The sequence below is a fragment of the Thamnophis sirtalis genome, unplaced genomic scaffold (genome assembly GCF_051295495.1).
Source record: "Thamnophis sirtalis isolate CommonGarterSnake01/CBP01778 unplaced genomic scaffold, rThaSir2_p1.2 scaffold_9, whole genome shotgun sequence".
NCBI classification, from domain to species: domain Eukaryota; kingdom Metazoa; phylum Chordata; class Lepidosauria; order Squamata; family Natricidae; genus Thamnophis; species Thamnophis sirtalis.
Window position 1 is genome coordinate 7,963,577 of NW_028261389.1, and position 23,088 is coordinate 7,986,664.

Sequence of the window (23,088 nt, forward strand, 5' to 3'; positions counted from 1 at the left end):
TGGTTAGCAAGGTCGTAAGTGCATGTCTCCTGGCACCAAACTGAATAGGCCAACCTGAGTTTCTAAAATAGTTGGACATGGTATCTAATAGATCTTCCACCAGAAACATCTGAGCTGCAACCACTCTCCCTAGCTTTGTGGCACCTCAAGCACAAAAGATATATAGCCCAGTGTTTCTCAATCTTGGCAGCTTGAAGATGGGGGTGGACTTCAACTCCCAGAATTCCCCAGCCACCACAATGATAAACACTGATAGAGCGGATGTCCAATACATATGTATTCTTTACAGCATTTTACTAAATATTTAAAATAGAATGGAATGGGATGGAATGGAATGGGATAGGAAGGGAAGGGACGGGACAGGACAGGACAGGACAGAATAGAGAATGGGAATGGATAGAAGAGGAGAGGAGAGGACAGGAGAGGAGAATTCTTTACTGGCCAAGTGTGATTGGACCAGGGGTGGGTTTCAACTGGTTCGCGGCGGTCCTTGCGAACCCGGAAGTAAGTAACTTCCGGGAACGGCGAAGGGCGCACCCGCCCGCCCGCAGTCCTTACCCGGTTTTGATGAGTTATGCGCTTCTACGCATGCGCAGGACGCATACAGCACCTGCGCGTTCCTCCAGGAGCAGCTGGAGCATCACGCAGACGCTAGTACGCATGCGTGCACCGTGCGCATGCACGAGGACGCCGCCGGCCCCGTTCCAACCGAACCGGTTGGAACGGGGCAAGAAACCCACCCCTGGATTGGACACACAAGGAATTTGTCTTCGGTGCATATGCTCTCAGTGTACATAAAAAGACAAGATACATTTGTCAAGAAATAAGGTACAACACTTAAAGATAGCCATAGGGTACAAATAAGCAATCAAATCATACTAGGAAACAAATAAAAAAAAATATAAATTGAAAGATACAAGCAACATGGTTATAGTCATAAGTGGGAAGAGATAGATACTAGGAAGGAAGAGAAGAAGAACAGTAATACAGTCTTAGTAAATAATTTGACAGTCTTGTGGGAATTAGTTGTTTAGCAGAGTGATGGCATTCGGGGAAAAAACTGTCCTTGTGCCTACTGTTCTCCTGTGCAGTGCCCTATAGTGTCATTTTGAGGGTAAGCGTTGAAACAATTTATGTCCAGGATGTGAGGGGTCTGTAGATATTTTCACAGCCCTCGTTTTGACTCGTGCAGCGTGCAGGTCCTCGATGGAAGGGATTTTAGCCCTGAACAGTTCAGGAACCCTCTGCAGCTTCCCCCACTTTGAAATACACAAGAGCTCCTGACAAGCCAAGCATACACTGCTGGCTTTTAAATAATTAAAATCTGCAATGCTAATCCATCTGGCTAGAACAGAAAGGAGGAGAGCAGAAAGCAAATTATGCAGGAGTTCTGTCTTTTCGTTACAATGGCCACGGGGTTTGGTGTCAACTGGCTTTTTGAGTTCTACCCTGAACGTGTACATTTTGAGGCGCATACAAAGGATCAGTCAAGCTAAGTTCCTTAAGGTTTCATGTGGATGGAATTTGCAGCTAATGCTTTTATGGAAGTTATGTCAGTTTTGATTGGCAACAAACGAGCTGCTCTCTCAACAACTGTCAGAGGAAGATCAAGACTTTTCTTTCTCCTAACCAGAGTTTCCTTCGTTTCTTATAATCAACTCTCAGCCTCGAGCAATTTCAACCAAACTTGGTACAGATGACTTACTCTCTGGAAACAAATACTGTGGGGGTAAGACATCCCTAACACCCCTCAGGGTGGGTCTGCGTGTGTGTTCCAGCATAACTCCGGAACGCCTGGGTTGCTGAAATGAAAGGGACTGAATTATATCTATAGTGTCAAGTCACACTACTTTTGATAGTGATAGTGTGCATTTTGGATTCAAGTTCTGTTAAGATATAGCCTGTTGTGCCTTAAATTGGATTCTACTGTACAGCACAGTAGAGTTGCCATGGTAATGGCTTTGTAGTACTCCACAAATAGAAGCCACAGCTTCTATTTTATTAAACTGCCAGTTTTCACATAGTTGCTCCCACATCGGGGGGAAAAAAAAGAACTGCTGCTTAAAAATTCTAGGAATATGCCAATTTATTTAAACAGAAATGATTACTCCATTTGTGTAATCAATCAGCCGAACATTCTACCACCAACTAATAATTTTAAAAATGGTTAGGCCTAATGAAGACAAAATGTGAGGATTGAATTTTTAAAAAATCAAGAGAAAAGGAAAGGTTTTAATATATCTGGATTAATTGGCTTTCATTTTTATTGCACTACTAAGTTTTAATCACAGATCAGGGCCAAAACAATATATTACTGTCAATGCTCGATTTAAACCAATGGCTGTTATCTCATTTTCATTACAGCGATGAATTACTATTTTGCTTCTGTTTTCCTTTCAGTTTCTTTCATCAGAATAATTCAGAAAAAAGGGACATAATTACGCCAACATACCACAATGTCTTAAAGGGTCAGATTGATGACCATTGCAGAGTCCCAAAGTCAATAGGGAAGCAAGATTCACTTAACAACCGGCTTACCTACTTATCAACTGCAATGATTCACTTAACAAAGATCATAAAAGGAAGCAAAATTCCCTTAACATATGCCTCACTTAACAACAGAAATGTTGGGCTCAATTGTGGTCATAAGTCAAGCATATTCACTTTGTTAAGATAAGAGTATTTTCATAGGCTTGCTCTTATCCTGGAGGAGATGGAAAGGAGGAAAAACAACTCTTTTCCAGAGTTTTTCCGGGGAATTCGAACACTTTTATCAAGCTGTCCTTGCTGACATCAAGTTTATTATTTCCAAATGCAGTAGATTTAGCCACCAGCAGATCTCTCTTTCTGATCCTACTGGATCCTAGGCTGCAGAGATTCTTCTTCCCCCTACCACAGTGGTCACAACTGGTGGTCCATGAGAAAATTTGGGTGGTCCACAGAAAAATTATTTGCATTTTTTATATTGCACTGTCAGGGGTCCTCAAACTGATACATGCAATGAACGTTAGTATTCCTGCAGAGAGTCTCCCTCTTCGGGGTCTTTTTGTGTGGGTCAGAGGGGGGGGGCAGAAATTCTGACTTGGGGTCTGCTTCAGCCTCCTGGTGCAGGGCTTTGGGTGAAGGCTGGAGGGAAGCGCCGCTGGTGGCAAAGAGCCGGAGAGCCTTGTTGCTGTGGGACTGCATCATGGCCTGGAACCTGCTGACCATCTCGTCTGAGCCTCCAGGCACCAGCACCTGGCCTTGCACTCCCTCTGCTTGGGAAGCCCATGCTCATAGTCCTCAGTGAGGTGCATCTGCTGAGCCTCCTTCTCGGCCAGATCCAATTTGAACTGAGCCAGCTGTTTTGTCAACTCTTTCTCATGGTGACTGCTTAGCTCCAACAACTGATTCCTATTGGGACCCTAAGGAGCCCGGACAGGCAGGCGAGGAGTGGCTGGGAGGGGAGAGGCGAGTAGAAGCCACAGGGCACACCTCAACATGAGTGACATCGAGTTGGCCAGGCCTACCTAGTCACATGACCATCTAGCCACGCCCACCCAGCTGGTCATTAGGCAGATCACATTAGTAGTCTGTCGGATTTAATATTATGAATTTAGTGGTCCCTGAGGTCCAAAAAGCCTACTATATCCTTAGATCTGTGTAGTATTTCCAATCCACCTAGAACAAATAGCAATAGCAGTTAGACTTATATACCGCTTCATAGGGCTTTCAGCCCTCTCTAAGCGGTTTACAGAGTCAGCATATTGCCCCCAACAACAATCCGGGTCCTCATTTTACCCACCTCGGAAGGATGGAAGGCTGAGTCAACCTTGAGCCGGTGAGATTTGAACAGCCGAACTGCAGAACTGCAGTCAGCTGAAGTAGCCTGCAGTGCTGCATTTAACCACTGCGCCACCTCGGCTCTTAATAAACACTAGCAACACGACATATGTATGTATGTATGTATGTATGTATGTATGTATATATGTATATATACATACATACATACATACACACACACACACACATATATATATATATATACACACACACATATAAGGCTTAATGGTTAAGACATCTGCCTAAGATGTAATACAGCACAGGTTCGAATCCCAGCAAGGGTATGGCTAGCTGATGAGAGCTAAATAGCTTGAAATAGATCTATACTAGTCTCCCTTTATTTATTTATCAGCACAAATACAACACAAATGTAACAAAGGCAACAGTAAAAATATTGGGTTTCTGTCATGATGGTCTCTTGTGACGAGCCGATAGACAGATAATGGAAGCAGTTAGCTTCCTCCCATAATTGGGGCATACCAGGGGTTGTGACACTAAATATATACCTACCTCCCTGGCTTCAGCTGATAAGGAGGAGGACCTGTGGCTTAATGGTTAAGACATCTGCCTAAGATGTAATACAGCACAGGTTCGAATCCCAGTAAGGGTATGGCTAGCTGATGAGAGCTAAATAGCTTGAAATAGATCTATACTAGTCTCCCTTTATTTATTTATCAGCACAAATACCACACACACACACACACACACACACACACACACACACACATATACACATATATTTCGGTAGAACCATACAATCTGAAGGGAAAGTGTAGCAAGGAAAGTTTGCATTTACAAAGTCAGACCATCACCTTGTTGTTTCAGAATTGTTTGCTTTGATCAGCAGTCGCCTTCCCAGGTGATCGGCATGGGGAGTGCAAAACATGCCATTGTGCATCGTGTTAGGGGGAAATTCGGAATGCTCTATTTTCTTTAACAAGCCGACTGGTCTGGCCATTCCCAGGAGGAAGTCTGGCAGTTGCCCAGAAGACATTCTTTTAGAACAGGAAGTGGCACCAGACCTTTAAAAGACGAAAGGCATCTCTCATGGCCTAAGATTTTGTGTGTTTCAGTCAACTTCTGCCAACAACACAAAATAAACCGCAGGTTCTCCTGAACGACTTGGGAAAATTATAATCAGTTATATCAATGCCATCATCATGACTTTATAATCTGCGCACTCCCAGTTTAACTGCAGAAAAAACAATTACTGCCAACCTGCCTTCCATTGAAGGCCTGTACACTGCAGAGTAGCAATAGCAATAGCAATAGCAGATTTTTATATACCGCTTCATAGGGCTTTCAGCCCTCTCTAAGCGGTTTACAGAGTCAGCATATTGCCCCCAACAACAATCCGGGTCCTCATTTTACCCACCTCGGAAGGATGGAAGGCTGAGTCAACCCTGAGCCGGTGAGATTTGAACCGCTGAACTGCTGATCTAGCAGTCAGCTGAAGTGGCCTGCAGTACTGCACCCTAACCACTGCGCCACCTCGAGTCAAAAAGAAGGCTGTGAAAATATCTACAGACCCCTCGCATCCTGGACATGAATTGTTTCAACTCCTACCCTCAAAACGACGCTGTAGAGCACTGCACACCAGAACAACTAGACACAAGGACAGTTTTTCCCCCCGAACGCCATCACTCTGCTAAACAAATATTTCTCTAAACACTGTCAAACTATTTACTAAGGCTGCATTACTATTACTATTATTCCTATCACCCATCTCCTCCCACTTATGACTGCAGGACTGTAACTTTTTTGCTTGTATCCTTATGATTTATGATATTGTTTCCTCATTGCTTATTTGTACCCTATGACCATCATTAAGCATTGTGCCTTATGATTCTTGACGAATGTATTGTATTCTCCTTATGTACAGAGAGCATAAGACAAATTCTTTGTGTGTCCAATCACAATTGGCCACTAAAGAATTCTATTCTATTTTATTAATTTAGAATACTACTTGATGTATCTGAAGGGGGTCCTATCTTTGATAATCTCTTACTTGCTTTTGCTACAATCGTTAGCCACTTGATGCTTCCTCAGGTATCTAAGGATGATCTAACATACAAATGAGAAATCTTGAGCCAAATATCCCCATGAACTTTGGGAATTCTTGGGCGTTCAAGCCCCAAGCCCATCTCTTAAAGCCAGCACTCTCCTTTGAGTTCAGTTCAACAGAGCGATGAGAATAGTCTGGTTTATTAGTGAGCTTAGATGGAGTTGAACAATAATTATTTTTTTAAGATCCTTTCTTTTTGGCCATGAGTTTATCTTAAGAAAAAAAATGCTAAATTGTTTTTTTGGGGGGTCGGGGATGTTGAGCACGCACATATGTACATATTGTACATATCTCGCATAACCAAAATAATAAGATTACTTTTTAATCAGCAATCTAAGGCAAAGGAGGAGAATGCATAAGCGCCACTTGCAAGAAACTTTCCGAAAACCATAAAAGTTAACTTGCCATTTTTTCTTCTGATTGAATTAACCTTTCGTTTTAATGTCCTGGAATTCTGAGCATCGAGCCATTTACAGTGGGATTTTTTTTTAATGCTTAAAAATGTTAATCAGGCTGATTTATACCACACAGCATTGTCTTGGCATATTATCAATGGCCAAGGTCATGCTCAATTAGCGCCCTGAGAAAAAACAATGCCTCTCTGTGTAGTGCTTACAAGTTAGGGGACTGTTTAATCCATATTTCATGCCATCCCTGTGGAAATATTACATAATGCTTCACAAAACAACCAAGTGACATTATCTTGGCTTAGGATTTGGACATGATATAGCCAAAGGGTAGAGCCTGATAATTTCATCCATCCATCTTGACTGAAGCACAAGTCCCTCTGAGTATAAAGCAAGCTGGCTTCCATGTAAGACCCATCCATTACAAGAGAGAAAGCTAATTTGTTCCAGTGGCAAAGCACATGTCTCCTACGGATTGAAAAATACTGGATGACGGTACATCCACCACAAATGTCTGTAAAATCAAATCGTTTTTCCTGCCCCGAACATAAAACCTAATGGCTGATACCAGAGACAGAACTCTTAGGTAAGTAGATTGTGAGGTCTTGAGGAGAAGGCCCAAGAATGGTTCCACCACAAAACCGCGGTCGACTAAAGCGCGCTCGACGAAACCGCGTACCTGACGTCATCACAGCGCGCCGAAAAAAGCACGCTGTGAGCAGTAAAACTAAAATTAACGCGTAAACCTAAACCTAACCCCCCCCAAACCTAACCCTAAACCAAACCCTTACCTTTACGTGAATCGGCTTGCTTTAAAAGCACCTTTTAAAGCGCCTTTTTCTCCGCGGTCGTTGTTGTCGCACTGCTGATGACGTCAGCGACGCGCTTTAATCGGGCGCGCTTTAGTGGACCGCGGTTTTGTCGTGCCACGCCTAGAATATACTAAGAATGCCTTAGTGGACAACCAGCTAAATATGAGCTAGCAGTGTGCAGCGGCAGCCAAAAAAGCCAATGCAATCCTAAATTGCATTAACAGAGGAACGCAATCAAGATCAAGCGGGGTCCTAATACCACTCTGTAAAGCCTTAGTAGGATCACACCGAGAGTTCTGCATCCAGTTTTGGTCACCACACCATCAAAACGATATTGAGACTCTAGAAAGAGCACAGAGAAGAGCAACCAGGATGATTAGGGGATTGGAGGCTAAAACATACGATGAACGGTTGCAGGAACTGGGCATGTCTAGTCTAGTGAAGAGAAGGACCAGGGGAGACATGATAGCAGTCTTCCGATATTTGAGGGGCTGCCACAGAGAGGAGGGGGTCAAGCTATTTTCCAAAGCACCCGAAGGCTAGACAAGGAATAATGGATGGAAATTGAACAAGGAGAGATTCAACCTGGAAATAAGGAGACATTTTCTGACAGTGAGAACAATCAACCAATAGAACAGAAGTTCCCTTCAGAAGTTGTGGGAGCTTCATCACTGGAGGCTTTCAGGAAGAGACTGAAATTCTATTAGTCAGAAATGGTGTAAGGTCTCCTGCTTAGGCAGGGAGTTGGACTAAATGACCTACAAGGTCCCTTCCAACTCTGTTAATCTAACCTAACTCTTAAAATGTCTTCACAATGAGTGAAAAACAACTTTTGATTCTGGTTGGCATGAAAGGAGAATTCTCTGCAGTCCACATTTTCACTTTTACATCAATGCATGTTTGTTCCATCACAGTACAGGCAACATGCATTCCCATACACAAATGACTAATGCTCTCAAGCCACATGTAAAGGACGCAATTGAATATTAATATCAAGAACAAAGTTAGGGAATAGCTCCAACAGAATATAAATGAATAAAAAGAAGGGGGGAGGGAGGGAGAAAGCACACGTCATTATGTCCTTTCAAGTTACCCAAAAAGCAAGAAGCTGATCTTTGACATTTTTATTATAAAATGCCTAATGTTTACATATGGATTTAATTAGAGAAACAGCTGTTTAATAGCACACAATTAACCATACCTGATTAGAAATAAAGTCCAGTCCAGCCTTAAAGCATTATTTGAGACAGGTGTATTGATTTTAAAGATGTGACCAATTTAACAAGCACTTTGATTTGTGAGAATGCAGTTTTAATTACTTCGGTAAGCAATGCCAGAAATGTTAAACAAGTTTCCTTAGGGCTGCAATATTTCCCCCCCCCCCCTTACCCATGTATCTATAAAAACAATTACATATATTAAAAAGGACAGCATTTTTACTTAATCCCTCGTATGCAATAAAAATCAATGAATGGAAACATAAAATTGGAAACAGAATTATATCAAAGCAAGTAGTGTCATGGGATTGGAGGGACGCATTTTTGCAGCTTTTTAAAAATGTACAGTGGGGTTTTACCAAGAAATACAGATACTCGTCCTTTATTTAAATATAACATTGCAGCTAAAGGATGATATGGCCAGTATTCATGTATTCAGAGAAATTTAGTCTTCCCATCAGTTGCCCTGACAGCTTTGGCTGGAGGATGGGGGAAGAGAAAAAAGGATCTGATCCTTGCTGTTATATATTATTAAACATCCTTAGCATCCATCTATGGTTTATTTGAAAGTGATTAAAGTGCTCTTTCATTGTTAATCAGACCGAATTTATCACTGCTCCAAGCAAGGCTGTGTAGCCACGGAATCCAACATGCAAACTTGAAATAAAGACAGCCGAAGCCCCAGGAAAGAAGTCGATTGCCCAACAAGGAGATCAGGTTAGGGCAAGAATAAATTAGGTGAATCCCCTAACTACGAGGGGTTTGGGGGTTATCTTTTTAAGGACTTTTCCTACCTTTCTTGGCAGTGCCTGATCTACGTCTGGCTGGCGATACCAGCTCCTTCACAGTCTGCAAGACCTGAATCATCATTGCTGGTTAAGCAGATCAAAGCCACCAGCTGCTCTTCTGGAATGCCAACAGGTTTCATCCCTACACCGATTCGCTTTCACGGCTGCCTTCGGATAAGCTGGAAGCACAGCAACGCAGCCGCTCCGCTACCTTTCTGAGCATATGCGTGACAACGGTAGGGATGCAGGAGCAGCCTCAACTGGGCACCCTCCATCAGATCTCTTGCAAAGCATTTCAGGATGGAGCTCCGAAGTTTGCAGGATGGCCCCCTCTTTTCAAAGAAAGACTTCTAAAACCGGCATGTTTCTCCCCAGTTCAGGACATGAACCTCTGTTCTTTTCCACGATTAAAAAAAAAAAGAGTAGATCAAACTCATACAGGAAATCAATTCTAGGGGTGGGTTAAAAACCAGAAAGCTCCAAGGTATCTAGAAACTTCAAGCCCAAAGTAACGCGGCAGTAAATTGAAAAGAAAACACTCTTAAGTATATTGGAAAAAGCTTATTGGCTTCCACACTTCCTCCTTTTTTCACACATACCAGCCTCTCTCATCCCTGCACATATGTATCACCATGCTGCAAACTGAAATCCTTACGAGCGTTTCAGCAGCGATTAAATCTTCCCACCGGGGAACGGAATACATATTCACCTGAGCCATTCCGGTTGCGCCTGCCAGGTAATCTGAACCACAGAGCATCGACAACTCAAAGTTTCCAAACCACTAACCTAATCGTCCATGACACCTGCTCAGGTATGCAGCCTGTGGAAGTGAAACAGGGAAAAGGACTTCGCACTCCTTCGAAGAACCTTAGCCTTGTTAGAATCTTTTGAAGCAAAACACATTTAAAAAAAAACAGGGAGTGCCTATGCAATCTTTTGAGTCTGAAAAAGACATCAAGGTAAAGCCAACAACATTTTAGAAAAAAAAATGCATTTGTGATAAAAAATATGAATTAGACTTAAAGTGAAAGTGATGTCTTTGGGGATTTTGACAGTACGAATTTATCTAGCGCCACAATTACAGGAGCTCCATGATCCAGATATATACATATAGGGTGGCTCAGTGGCTAATATGCTGAGCTTGTCGATGAGAAACGTTGGCAGTTTGTCGGTTCGAATCCCTAGCGCTGCATAATGGAGTGAGCTCCCATTACTTGCCCCAGCTTCTGCCAACCTAGCAGTTTGAAAGCACGTAAAAATTGCAAGTAGAAAAATAGGAACCACCTTTGGTGGGAAGGTAACAGCGTTCCGTGCGCCTTCGGCTTTTAGTCATGCCGGCCTCATGACCACGGAGACATCTTGGACAGCGCTGGCTCTTCGGCTTTGAAACGGAGATGAGCACCGCCCCCTAGAGTTAGGAACGACTGGCACATATGTGCGAGGGGAACTTTTACCTTTGCAGACACACACACACACAAACACAAAAACACACACAGCAATAGCAATAGCAGTTAGACTTATATACCGCTTCATAGGGCTTTCAGCCCTCTCTAAGCGGTTTACAGAGTCAGCATATCACCCTCACAGTCTGGGTCCTCATTTCACCCACCTCGGAAGGATGGAAGGCTGAGTCAACCCTGAGCCGGTGAGATTTGAACAGCCGAACTGCAGAACTGCAATCAGCTGAAGTAGCCTGCAGTGCTGCATTTAACCACTGCGCCACCTCGGCACACAGAGCCGAGAATATCTTGTTGACAGGAATCCACCCTTCCCCCTGCTCCAAAAATGTGGATTTTGTACCTGACCTAATGTTGCACCTGTAACACTGCAGGTGTTATATTAGTCCAAAGTCTATTCTGCAATGCTACGGTTGGAGCTGAAAAGGGGAATACCGTCCAATGTTTAAATAAGAAGTTATCACCAGCATGAAGCAGACCTGGAAAAACAGACTCGGATTTTTTGGTTCTCCTGAACTTGGGAACTATAAACAACCCCCAGCATTCAGCTTTACCTCGATGCTTGCGAGAAGAAGCAATCTGCCTTCCTTTCTCTTTCCTTCCATGCCTTGATGGAAGTCTTAAAGGAAAAGGAAAAGGTTCCCCTCGCACATATGTGCTAGCAGTTCCCGACTCTAGGGGGCAGTGCTCATCTCCGTTTCAAAGCCGAAGAGCCAGCGTTGTCCAAAGACGTCTCCGTGGTCATGTGGGCGGCATGACTAAACACCGAATGCGCATGGAGCGCTGTTACCTTCCCACCAAAGGTGGTTCCTATTTTTCTACTCCCCTTTTTACATGCTTTCGAACTGCTAGGTTGGCAGAAGCTGGGACAAGTAACGGGAGCTCACTCCGTTACGCGGCGCTAGGGATTTGAACCACCAAACTACCGACCTTCTGATCGACAAGCTCAGCATCTGGGCTCATCTCAATTACCAAGGCCTCCTGGGCCCTTGGTGGCAAGGCAAAACGCAATGTTAGTAAACCTACATGCAAATGCTTCTCTCTTAGCCCTTTTGAGAATGGCAATAATTGTTGTTGGCAATAAATGTGGTTCCCTGTAGAGCATGCTGCTCCAGATCCAGCAAGCTCTTGAGATTCAAAGCGCAACAACCCAAGAAAACACTGAATCCTAATGAAGCCAACAACAGTGAGCAAGATGAACCAAAAATCTGACCCACTTGTAAGGCCGCTGGAAGAGTTTTAGTTATCCACGCTTCTCAGTGGATTCTCTCAGGTGTCCTTTTGCTGAGCAACAGTTCTTCCTCATTTAAAGTAAAGGTAAAGTTTCCCCTCGCACATACATGCTAGTCATTCCCAACTCTAGGGGGCGGTGCTCATCTCCCTTTCAAAGCTGAAGAGCCAGCGCTGTCCGCTCTCCGTGATCATGTGGCCGGCATGACTCAACCGCGAAGGCGCACAGAACGCTGTTACCTTCCCACCGAAGGTGTTCCCTATTTTTCTACTTGCATTTTTTTACCTGCTTTCGAACTGCTAGGTTGGCAGAAACGGAGACAAGTAACAGGAGCTCACTCCGTGACGCGGCGCTGGGGATTCGAACCGTCAAACTGCCAACCTTTCTGATCAACAAGCTCAAGTGTCTTAGCCACGGAGCCACCGCGTCCTTCTTCCTCATTTAGTTTTATTTTTTTACTTAAAACATGAAGAGTGGGTGAAATAAACGGTCCATCACAGAATCCCCCTTAACGTAGAAACGTGACTCTCCCTCACACTCAATGTCTACACGAATGCTTTCTTTAGATTGCATCACCAATTTCAATGTAAACATGTGATTATTTTTTGGATAAGCAGGCAGGTTGAATGGTATTCCACCAATCACACTGTAGTGCCTATTTATATTCTCAGCCACAGCAACTAGGAGTATGTGGGAGTAGAAGAGAGGAGGAAGGATATACGGGTGTTGGGGGGGGGGGGTGTTGCAGCTGAAGAATTATAAGGGAGTTCTCTGCATGTTGATGTCCTCCAGACGATCTGAATTACAACTGCCATCGCTGGCTGGGAGGGGATAAGGAGAAATAGCCTCATTAGAAAGTACCAAGTTGAGGATGAGTGATTTGAGCTTCATGGAGAAGACCATTTCTGTCTGCCTTCAGCAAACATTGGTACTTATTTCTATCACTGGGAAGAGCCAAAAAAAACTGGATGCCCAGTTGGTTCCATCTGGTTGTTAGATGGGCGAATACTTCGGTGGGAATTCTTCTTCGCAGTGGTTACCATGGAAGCTTTGAAGAGCAGTGAGACGCAGCTGCATCACCATCAACTGCGACATCATCGAAAGCTAATGCAGGAGTGGGCAACTATGACAACTTTACGACCTGTGGACTTCAATTCCCAGAATTCCCCAGCCAGCCATGGGAGTTGAAATCCATAGGTCTTAAAGTTGCCACAGATGCTCACCCCCCGGACTAATGAATAGGAAGAAGAATGGGTTCCACCACAAAACCGCGGACGACAAAATCGCGGTCGACGAAAGCGCGTATGTGACATCATCACAGCGCGACGGAAAAGATCGAAAAATGTAAAAATAAAGCGAAAACCTTACCCTAACCCCCCCAAACCTAACCCTAAACCTAACCCTAAACCTAACCCTTAACCTAACCCTAAACCTAACTCTAAACCTAACCCTTAACCTAACGAAAAACCTAACGCTAACCCTTAACCTAACGCTAAACATAACGCTAACGCTCTAAACCTAACCCTAACCCTTAACCTAACCCTAACCCTAAACCTAAACCTAACCCTTACCTTTATGTGAATCGGCTTGCTGTAATTTAATTTTTATTTCAATTTTTCGATCTTTTTCATCGCGCTGTGATGACGTCACATACGCGCTTTCGTCGACCGCGCTTTTGTGGAACGCGGTTTTGACGGGTCACGGAAGAATGTCTCTTTGATGACTTTTTCCAACCTTCTCCAAGGGACTCTTCAGATTTCAGGATTCTACCATACCTTCCTAGCACCCTAGCCTTAACCAACCCTTAAGGAAATCTCGTTTTCCTTGGCCCCTATTTTCCCCCCCCTTAATTCCTGGCTTTATCCAGTCCTTTGAAAGGAACTCTCTCTCTCCTGCATTCCATCAACTCACTCCAAGAGATTCTTCTTTTTGGATTAATATGACCATCAGGCTCTCCTGCTTGAGCAGGGGGTTGGACTAGAAAGATCTCTAAGGTCCCTTCCAACTCTATATTCTATGTTCCAACTTTTCTTGCTAGTTTTCTAAGCATTCTGTTCTCTCTACAAACAGCCACTTCCAAATCTTGCAAGAGTTTTTTTTTCCTGACCTGTGGCTCTTCCCAAAACCAAAAGAAAGGAAGTTTGCTTCTTTTGAGCCCTCTGACATTTTTTAAGTTTTAAAAAATAACTCCCCCCCCCCTCCCCGATCCATGGCCATCGCAACATTTCCTAGAAGTGTGGGGGTAACTCTAGCCTCTTGACTTCTTCTTATCAAGGAATTCTCATACTTCCTGGCCAGCTGATTTTCTTGGCGGATTCCCTTTCATTTATTATATGGCCTTTTCCAAAATGCCCCTGGAAACGTTGATCACCATTTTTATGGCTGAAAAGGAAATTTATATCCGGACGCGTTAAGGCAATCATCATGGGGATTTTCCTCTGCATATTCTCCAGGGACAACTTGCCATCTGTTCATACATTCGTATAAAGATAGAGTCTTTTAAAAATAATTAAGATGATACAAGGAGGAAGAAAAGTGAATTACTGCAGAACGGGGTTTGTTTCCCCGATTCTTTTATGGCACGATTCCGTGGTTGTTTATATGATAAACATCCCATGTTCCCACCTCTTTTCGAACAGTAAGCCCATTCCACTCCCCAAAAGGGCAAAACATTTAAAATTAAAGACATTTTGGAAAGAGGCCAGAACATTAAATAAACATCCTGGTTGCAACAACCATAGGAAAAAAAATGGAATTAAAAAAAAAACCCAGCATGAAATGAAAGCAAAGGCCCATTTAGCTCTTTTGATAAACAAAATAAAGAATAATTTAGCCATGCTCAGATCCAAGCTTTACCAGTCCACATTTATAAGATGCCATTACAGGATGCTGCTTCTTTAGAACCATCAGGAAAAATAGGATCTGAAAAAGGGACAGGTACGGCCTATCAACAGGTTCAGCATCCCACATTAAACCAACTTAATTTAAACAAAAAGTCTTCAAGGCGGAGGGCGGGGAGAGAGAACCAGCCAGAAAAAGCAATCTCTACTACTATCTGGAAAACAAAAGCTTTTAACATCCATGCAATTTTATCTTCCATCATTAAAAACCTCCGCTACTGAGAATTTATCTTTAAAGGTGATCTGACCACAGGCAGGAAACTGAAGGTTTCAAGGACAACACTGAAGATCAAAAGCAGCTACAGGGAGGCGAAGATGAAACTGTTTCTTAGACTATATGATATTTTCAAGGTAAACAGTCTATTCCAGGAGTGTCCAACCTTGGCAACTTTAAGACTTGTAAATGTCAACACTCAGCATGAATGGATGGATGGATGGATGGGGAATTCTGGGAGTTGGAAGTTCACGGATCTTAAAGTTGCCAAGTTTGGAAACACCCTCCCCACACACACACACACACACACACACACACACTGATCTACATACAGTTAAGGAAAGGTAAGCAAAGTATCTGTTCTGACGGAGGCTTCCCAAGAGCATGAAGCAAACTCCTTGTCCTGAAAAAACTCTTTTATTAATTTATTGTGAATTCTCCTCATTTACATCCAGCAAAGTCTCTCAAGGGAGGATTTACAGTCACAGACCTTATCTGGCTTGGAGAGCTGCCAGGCCGAGATCTGCAAAACTTGGCAAGGAGTCTCAGAGAGTCACGAACCAATTAAGCGAACAAATTGTCTCCTGCAAACTCCACTCCCCTTTCGCTCTTCTTTTATTTCCTCATTCATTGTCTAGCCTTACCCCCAAGCCGACCCCTGTTCTTTAGCTGTTCCCTTTGTTTGGCAACTCTGCACATGTGAACCCTGGAAACAGGCTCCAGTTGTTCGTCTGCCTCACTGATGTCTGACTCCGAAAGCAGCTGATAACTGGCATATGGCCCTGGCTCTCTCTCTGCCTCCGACACAGAGCCCTCATCAGAGCCTTCCCCAGGCTCCAGGACTGGCCCATGTTCCTCCCCAACCTCCTCACTGTCCGAATCTGCAGCCAGCTGTTCTGGCTGCTGGTGGGCCACAAATTATCACTTTATTTAGCAGCTCTGGAAACAGCAAAGATCCTGCCCATGTTGGCTCTGCCAGTGAAAAGAGAGCTTGGGGAGGCCTCACACAGACTGCCCGGGCTCCGTTTTCATTCGCAACAGCCTCCTGCACCCTTCTGCCAACTAAAACGGAGCCTGGGGGGGCAGCTAGCTATGCCCACCTTGGCCACGCACACCTCCAGCCCCCAAGGTCAAACACAACCTCGATGCATCCCTAAATGAAATCAAGTTGGACACCCCTGCTTTACCGGGAGGATAAAACGGTACTCACGGCTGATGTATTCTAGACAGCTACTTAGAACCAAGCACATCTTGAGATATAAACCAAGTTCTTGGGTATCATATAATACCAAACTCGTTTCACCCATGGTTTACAAAGATTTTGGCCAAGCTTTTTCAGCTGGAACAAAATAAGGAAGATAGGACTCTTACAGCATTCTGGTTCCCAACCACATCTTCAAACTTTTTTCTACTGCAGTTGGAATGAGAAGTGTACACAGTAGTTTAATTCTAAATGAAGGAGTCCCAGAGGAAAGATTTCAGAGGCTTCTTTCTCCTTGCATCCCATAAATCCTTCCTTCCTCCCACCTGCTCATCTAAATGTGCACAAACCGCAGCAGCTTGATCAGTATGCAATTGTTTATTAGCTGATTTATGGACTTGCCCGGCTCACAATGGGTAAGGCACACTGTGCAAGAAAGCTGAAAAGGTAGAATCATAATCTAAGTGGAAGAAGCATAAAAGCAGGCCACAGAAGAGCAGGCTGCAGCTTAGCAAATGGTCTGAATTTAGGCAGCCTTATCACGGTGCAGTTGTTCTGCCAATTCCCACTGACTCCAACTATGACTTCCACCTTCTTGATAGAAACGGTCAAAACATTTGCAAGTTTTTTTTTACGTAATGGATGGAAACGTAGTTGTTTTCTGCACTTTGCATGCAGCAATCCCTAATTTATATTCTCTTGGGTAAGACAGGTAGCCCTTGGTGATTCCTGGTAGCAATTGTGGTGTTTATCCAATTATTGTCCTACATTAATATCAATTTAAACGTGTATCTTAAGTGTTCGGCGGTTTCAAGGAACAAAAAAACTGGAAATGAATATTTAAGTTAAGGAAAAAGAGAGGCTGAGAATAAAATACTCATTTAATAGAACTATACAGGCTTCAGAGGACATATTATTAAAGTAGCTGCATCTTTTTTCCCCAGCCTCTTCTAAAAAGGAGGAGGTGCTTTAATGAACAGAGAAATGCCGTGTTTCTGCAACATCCAAACCCTTCCAAATCATTTTTGAAAGAAGACATGTCTCAATTCTTCTTCTTTTAAAACTCACCCAAACTTAAACCATTCAACTTTTTGATGTCCGTTAACACTGGAGCATAAGAAAACAGTGAACTTTGGTTCTGATTATTCAGCTGCCATCAGTTAAGATTTTTTAAAAAATCCCTCCATTAACAAAATTAGAATTAACTGTTCTTAACAAACAGATTTGAGGGATTTTCTTGCCAGACGTCTAATATATTTACAGCACAAAGCAGAGCCAAAAAACTGTTATTCAAACCCATCGCTCAGCAGGCATCTGCCAGAAATGCTGGCGCGGTTGACTTGCATCTTGGAAGTCATCGTAGAAAATCACATTCTTTTTTCCGCACTGGAATAAATGGGAAATTTTCCCATCATCTACAATTTAGAAAGGTCTTGCTTCCACACAGCATGAAGTAAATTAAGATAGTCACTCGAAGCTTGGGAAAAGAGGCCAAGACTGCCATTCTGTAAAAGAAAGCACTTTCCAGAGAAATTAACTATCACTAATTGTTATTACTGTTACTGCTATCCCAAATCCACTTTAGGATAAAAGCCTCTTTGCTGAAGAGCATGGACCTGTCCGAGATTATGGACTACACTACTAAGTAGCCTAAATTTACGTCTATAGATGCCATATGCCAGAGGTCAGCAAACTTAAACACTCAAAGAGCCATTTGGACCAGTTTTCCCACAGAAAAGAAAACACCGGGAGCCACAAAGGTCCTAACCGGAAGCCCCCTGTTCAATTCTGGAGCTGACCGGAAGTTCAGTTCCCCCACCATAGAGTCTCCTCCTAACGCGGCATCCTTTTTTCCTCTACCTGTCATAACCAAAAGCTCTATCAATTGTGGAGCCAACTGGCAACAGGGAGCCGCAGCAGAGGGATGAAAGAGCCGCATGCGGCTCCTGAGCCACAGATTGCCGACCCGATCTAGTTTAATGAAAAGGACAACTGGAAAACCTTCCTCTTGCCATAGAGTCTTCTCCTGGCGCACTGTGCTTCTCCCCCCCCCCGAAAGCTCCTCTCAAAATTGTGGCGCCGACCGGTGATGGAGCCGCAGCAGAGGGAGGAAAGAGCCACATGCAGCTCCAGAGCCACAGATTGCCGACCCCTGGTCTAGTTTAATGAAAAGAAGGACAACTGGAAAACCCTCTCCTTGCCATAGAATCTTCTCCTGGCGCACTGTGCTTCTCCCTGTCCTCTAAAAATTGTGGCGCTGACCGGTGACGGAGCCGCAGCAGAGGGAGGAAAGAGCCACATGCAGCTCCAGAGCCACAGTTTGCTGACTTCTGCCATATGCCATATAAATGTAAAAGTCCTAAGACAGTGATGGCTAACCTTTTTGCCATTGCATGCCAAAAGTGCACGTGCACCCACACCCATAATGCAATGTGTGTGTGATACCCCATGCATCCTGCCCATGTGCATGTGCGCATGACCCCCCCTGCCCCACATGCACCCCGGCACCCATGCATGCCCTCCACCCACCCTGGAAGGCCTCCTGCACCAACCTGGAAACCAAAACAGGGCACAGGGACACTGTACGAGGCCCCAAAATCCAATGCAAATGCCCCCCCATGCATGCACCCCCCGCACGTGCATGCACGTGTTCTAAACTTGCAGGGGCCACCCCCACGCATGCGCAGCAGAGACCCAAAGACCAGCTAGCTGGCAGGAGCCATGCGTGCACACACAGTGGAGCTGGGCTTGGGCGACAGCTGGCATGCCCGCAGAGAGGGCTCGGGTGCCACCTGTGGCATGCGTGCCATAGGTTCGCCATCACGGTCCTAGGAAGAAAAAGGCAGTGGCGAGCTAGTTTCAAAATCTCACCTAAGAAAACTGCAGACAATTGTCCATACAAGTCATCAGCAATTAGCAACAACAACAACAAGAACAAAGAGGCTGTCATTGCAATGTCATGCATTTATTTGGGATTGTGACCGGTTCGCTATGACTTCCTTGAGAATCAACATATTGAAAACTGAACCGAATATGATCTTAACAATAAGCGGGAATCCTCTAAAAAAAAATCAGTCAAACAATAATTTCAAGGACAGCGCGTGTCGCTACTAACCTACGCGTCTGCCACTGAAAAGCAAAGTGTTTCTGTCAGAAGTAAATGAATCAGGGAAACGCCGAGAAACGAGGAAATTCAAAGAGACAGCGGGGAAAACAGCTCTGCTGTTTGCCTTCTAAATCAACCCGCTTCTCCCGAAAAAGATGCGAGGGAGACCAAACTCCCCCCCATTTTTGCATCATTCGGAAAGATGAGGCTAACCACACAATTCCATCTGTCCATTTGTTGGCAAGAAGCAAGTATTCGGCAGCATGCAAATGTCTCTGGCGGTTCTAATCCTAGGCAAAATCACATCAGATACCTGTACAAATTAGCACAGGAGCCCCCCAGTCTTCTCTTTATACACCCAAGATTGCATCTCAAAAGATCCCTTTGTTACAATACTGAAGTTTGCAGACGATACAACAGTGATTGGTCTCATTCAAGACAACGATGAATCCGCATACAGATGGGAGGTTGGACAACTAGCCTTGTGGTGCAATCTTGAACTAAATACACTCAAAACCATAGAAATAGTGGTAGATTTTAGGAGAAACCCTCCTATGCTACCTCCTCTTACAATACTAGATGACAGACACTAGATGGGAAGAAGAGGGGAAGAGCAGAGGAGAGGAAGGGGAAGGAGAGGAAGGGGAAGGAAGGAGAGAAGAAAGGAGGAAAGGAAGGAGAGAAGGAGAGAAGAAAGGAGGGAAGGAAGGAGGGAAGGAAGGAGAGAAGGAGAGAAGAAAGGAGGGAAGGAAGGAGGGAATGGAGAGAAGAAAGGAGGGAAGGAAGGAGGGAAGGAAGGGGGAAAGGAAGGAGAGGAGAAAAGAAAGGAGGGAAGGAAGGAGGGAAGGAAGGAGAGAAGGAGAGAAGAAAGGAGGGAAGGAAGGGGGAAGAAAGGAGGGAAGGAAGGAGGGAAGGAAGGAGGGAGGGAAGGAAGAAGAAGTAGGATTGTTGTAAAGTAAGATGGGTGTATGGGATGGTAAGAAAGCAATCTCAATAATATTGTCAATTGTAGGGGAGAAAAATTGTTATAAATACATATTATTAACAACAGTTATGAGATTATATAATTGTGAGTGTATGTATGAGAAATAAAAATTAAACAAAAAAAAACAATACTTGATGACACAGTATCAACAATAGTGACCTTCAAGTTTCTAGGTTCTATCTTAAAATGCCTTGCGCCAACTCAGGAAGCTCAAACTGACCAAGGAGCTGCTGATTCAGTTCTACAGAGGAATGATTGAGTCTGTCATCTGCACCTCCATAACTGTCTGGTTTGGCTCTGCAACCCAACAAGACAGACACGGATTTCAGAGAACCAGAACTGCTACCAACCTGCCTTCCATTGAGGACCCGTATACTGCACAAGTCAAAAAGAGGGCTGTGAAAATATCAACAGACCGCTCGCATCCTGGACATCAATTGTTTCAACTCCTACCCTCAAAAGGACGATATAGGGCACTGCACACCAAAACAACTAAATACAAGAACAGTTTTTTCCTGAATGCCATCACTCCAGTGGTGGGTTCCGGCTGGTACGGTCCAGTACAGCCGTACGGGTAGTAGTCGGGAGCAGCGTACCGGTGCGGTGGCTCGTTTGGTCCACCCGCCTGCCCGCGTTCAATACCTGTTTTTGAAGCAACCGGGCCAATTGCGCAAGCGTGCATAGCGTGCAGTGCCTGCGCAACCTCTGACGAGCAGCTGAGTGTCGCAGGGGTAGTGGAGTGCGCATGCATGCACAGCGCATGTCCAGCACATGCACGAACAGACCACAAGCAGCGTACCGGTAGCAATGGTAACAGCAACCCATCACTGCATCACTTTGCTTAACAACTAATTCCCACAATACTGTCAATAATTTACCAAGAATGTATTTACTATTATTCTTCTCTTCCTTTCTAGTATCCATCTCTCCCCACTTATGGCTATAACCATGTTGCTTGTATCTTTCAATTTATATTGTTTTTATTGTTTCCTAGTACGATTTGATAGCTTATTAGTAACCTTGACTATCACTAAGTGTTGAATCTTTTTATTCTTGATGAATGCATTTTAATTCTCCTTACGTACGTTGAGAGCATATGCACCAAGGACAAATTCCTTGTGTGTCCAATCACACTTGGCCAATAAAGAATTCTATTCTATTCTATTCTATTCTATTCTATTCATAACGGGGCACACAACCACTACAAGGAAGACATAAGGCCTTCTTCCACTGCTGGGGAAAAAAAACAGATTCATTAGGCGCTGGAGGCGAGCAGGCAGTTGTAATAAATTCTGCCTGTTAAAAGTCTGCATTTTACTTTATCCAATAAAACCCTGATGCAGTAAAAGACATATTCTCAAAAACCTTCCGGTTAAATAGATTGTCTTCTAAAAGCTTAGAAGAGAAAGGTATTTCTCTTTCGAAGGTAATTCAAGAGCTACCTCTACACAACGATAACTGGAAGGAAGATAGACGTGTGGAGAACGGGTAAAGATTTATATATTTTTTTCTCCTCCTAATCTAAGAATTTTTTTAAAAATGTATCTTTAAGTGAATGGACCTATTAAGGAGGATCTGCAGGGACTAAGCAGCTGATAAGTAAATGGAAAATTAATGGAAGAGCTGTGCAGCAGCAACAAATGTATATCCTGTATTATTTATTTTTGAGAAAATGAAAACTACGGCAGCTGCCAAGGGGAGAGTTAGCAATATTTATTAGCCATCGTTGTTTACCACTGCCTTCTTTCAGGATCTTTTTTCAACTTTGGTATTAGTATTGGTATTTTATTATTTGTATGCCGCCCTTCTCCGGGAGGACTCAGGGCAGCGAACAATTCAAAGGGGGAAAAAAGGGGGAACATAAAAGACAAAATACAAATAATAAAAGTAGGCAACAGTCGCACAACCATACATGTCGAGAGGGGAGGGAACTCATCACCCCCAGGCCTGCCGGCAAAGCCAGGTTTTGACGGCTTTTCGGAAGGCCTGGAGAGAGGTGAGGGTCCGAATCCCTGCGGTGAGTTCGTTCCAGAGGGCTGGAGCTGCCACAGAGAAGGCCCTCCCCCGGGTAATAGCCAGGTGGCATTGGCTGGTAGATGGCACCCGGAGGAGGCCAACCCTGTGAGATCTAATGGGTCTGTGGGAGGTAATTGGCAGCAGGCGGTCTCTCAAGTACCCAGATCCAATACCATCTAGGCCCAAACTGAAGTTCGTCCTTCACTTTCAACAGTTAAAAGTTACAACGGCAAAAGTGACTTACGACCATTTTACATACTTGCAACCTTGGTAGCATCGCCTTGGTCATGTGAGCAAAATTCAGGCTTCTTGGCAACTGACTCATATGTACGACCGTTGCTGTATCCCAAGGTCATGTGATCACCTTTCGCGACTTTAACAAAGGTCTCACTTAACAACAGAAATGTCTGGCTCAATTGTGGTCCTAAATCAAGGACTACTTCAGTGGTGGGTTTCAAAAAATTTTAGAACCTCTTCTGTAGGTGTGGACTGCTTTGTGGGAGTAGCTTGCTGGCCATGTGACTGGGTGGGAGTGGCTTGCTGGCCATGTGACTGGGTGGGAGTGGCTTGCCAGCCATGTGACCGGGTGGGAGTGGCTTGCCGGCCATGTGACTGGGTGGACGTGGCCAACTTGTAAAATGTGGTGAAACTCACTTAACAGCACTCTTGCTTAGCAACCAAAATGTTGGCTCAGAAACTCTGGCATTTGAAGCACACAAGTCTTAAAGTTGTCAAGTTACAAGACCCTTGCACCCCTAACCCTTTAGAAACACCCCCCCCAAGAGGTGTTCAAACTTGACAGCTTTAAGGCTTGTGGACTTCAACTCCCAGAATTCCTCCTCTCGCTCTTCATCTTGGTGAATTGTA

The 23,088-nt window shown here is 44.1% G+C and overlaps 1 protein-coding gene across 5 annotated transcripts in view; it reads right to left on the minus strand.

Annotated features, from left to right (window-relative positions):
- Positions 1 to 23,088, minus strand: part of USP6NL (USP6 N-terminal like) — a 147,073-nt gene that overhangs the window by 102,705 nt on the left and 21,280 nt on the right. Inside the window, exon 1 of one of the 5 annotated variants that reach the window (XM_087722748.1) lies at positions 9,118 to 9,719. The exons of 3 other annotated variants lie outside the window; for them this stretch is intronic. In XM_087722748.1, coding sequence (XP_087578874.1) covers positions 9,118 to 9,193 — 76 coding nt within the window. In that variant the 5' untranslated portion in view covers positions 9,194 to 9,719. Of the gene's footprint in view, positions 1 to 9,117; positions 9,720 to 23,088 lie in introns of those variants that run through there. One more of the 5 variants, XM_087722742.1, reaches the window with a different exon arrangement.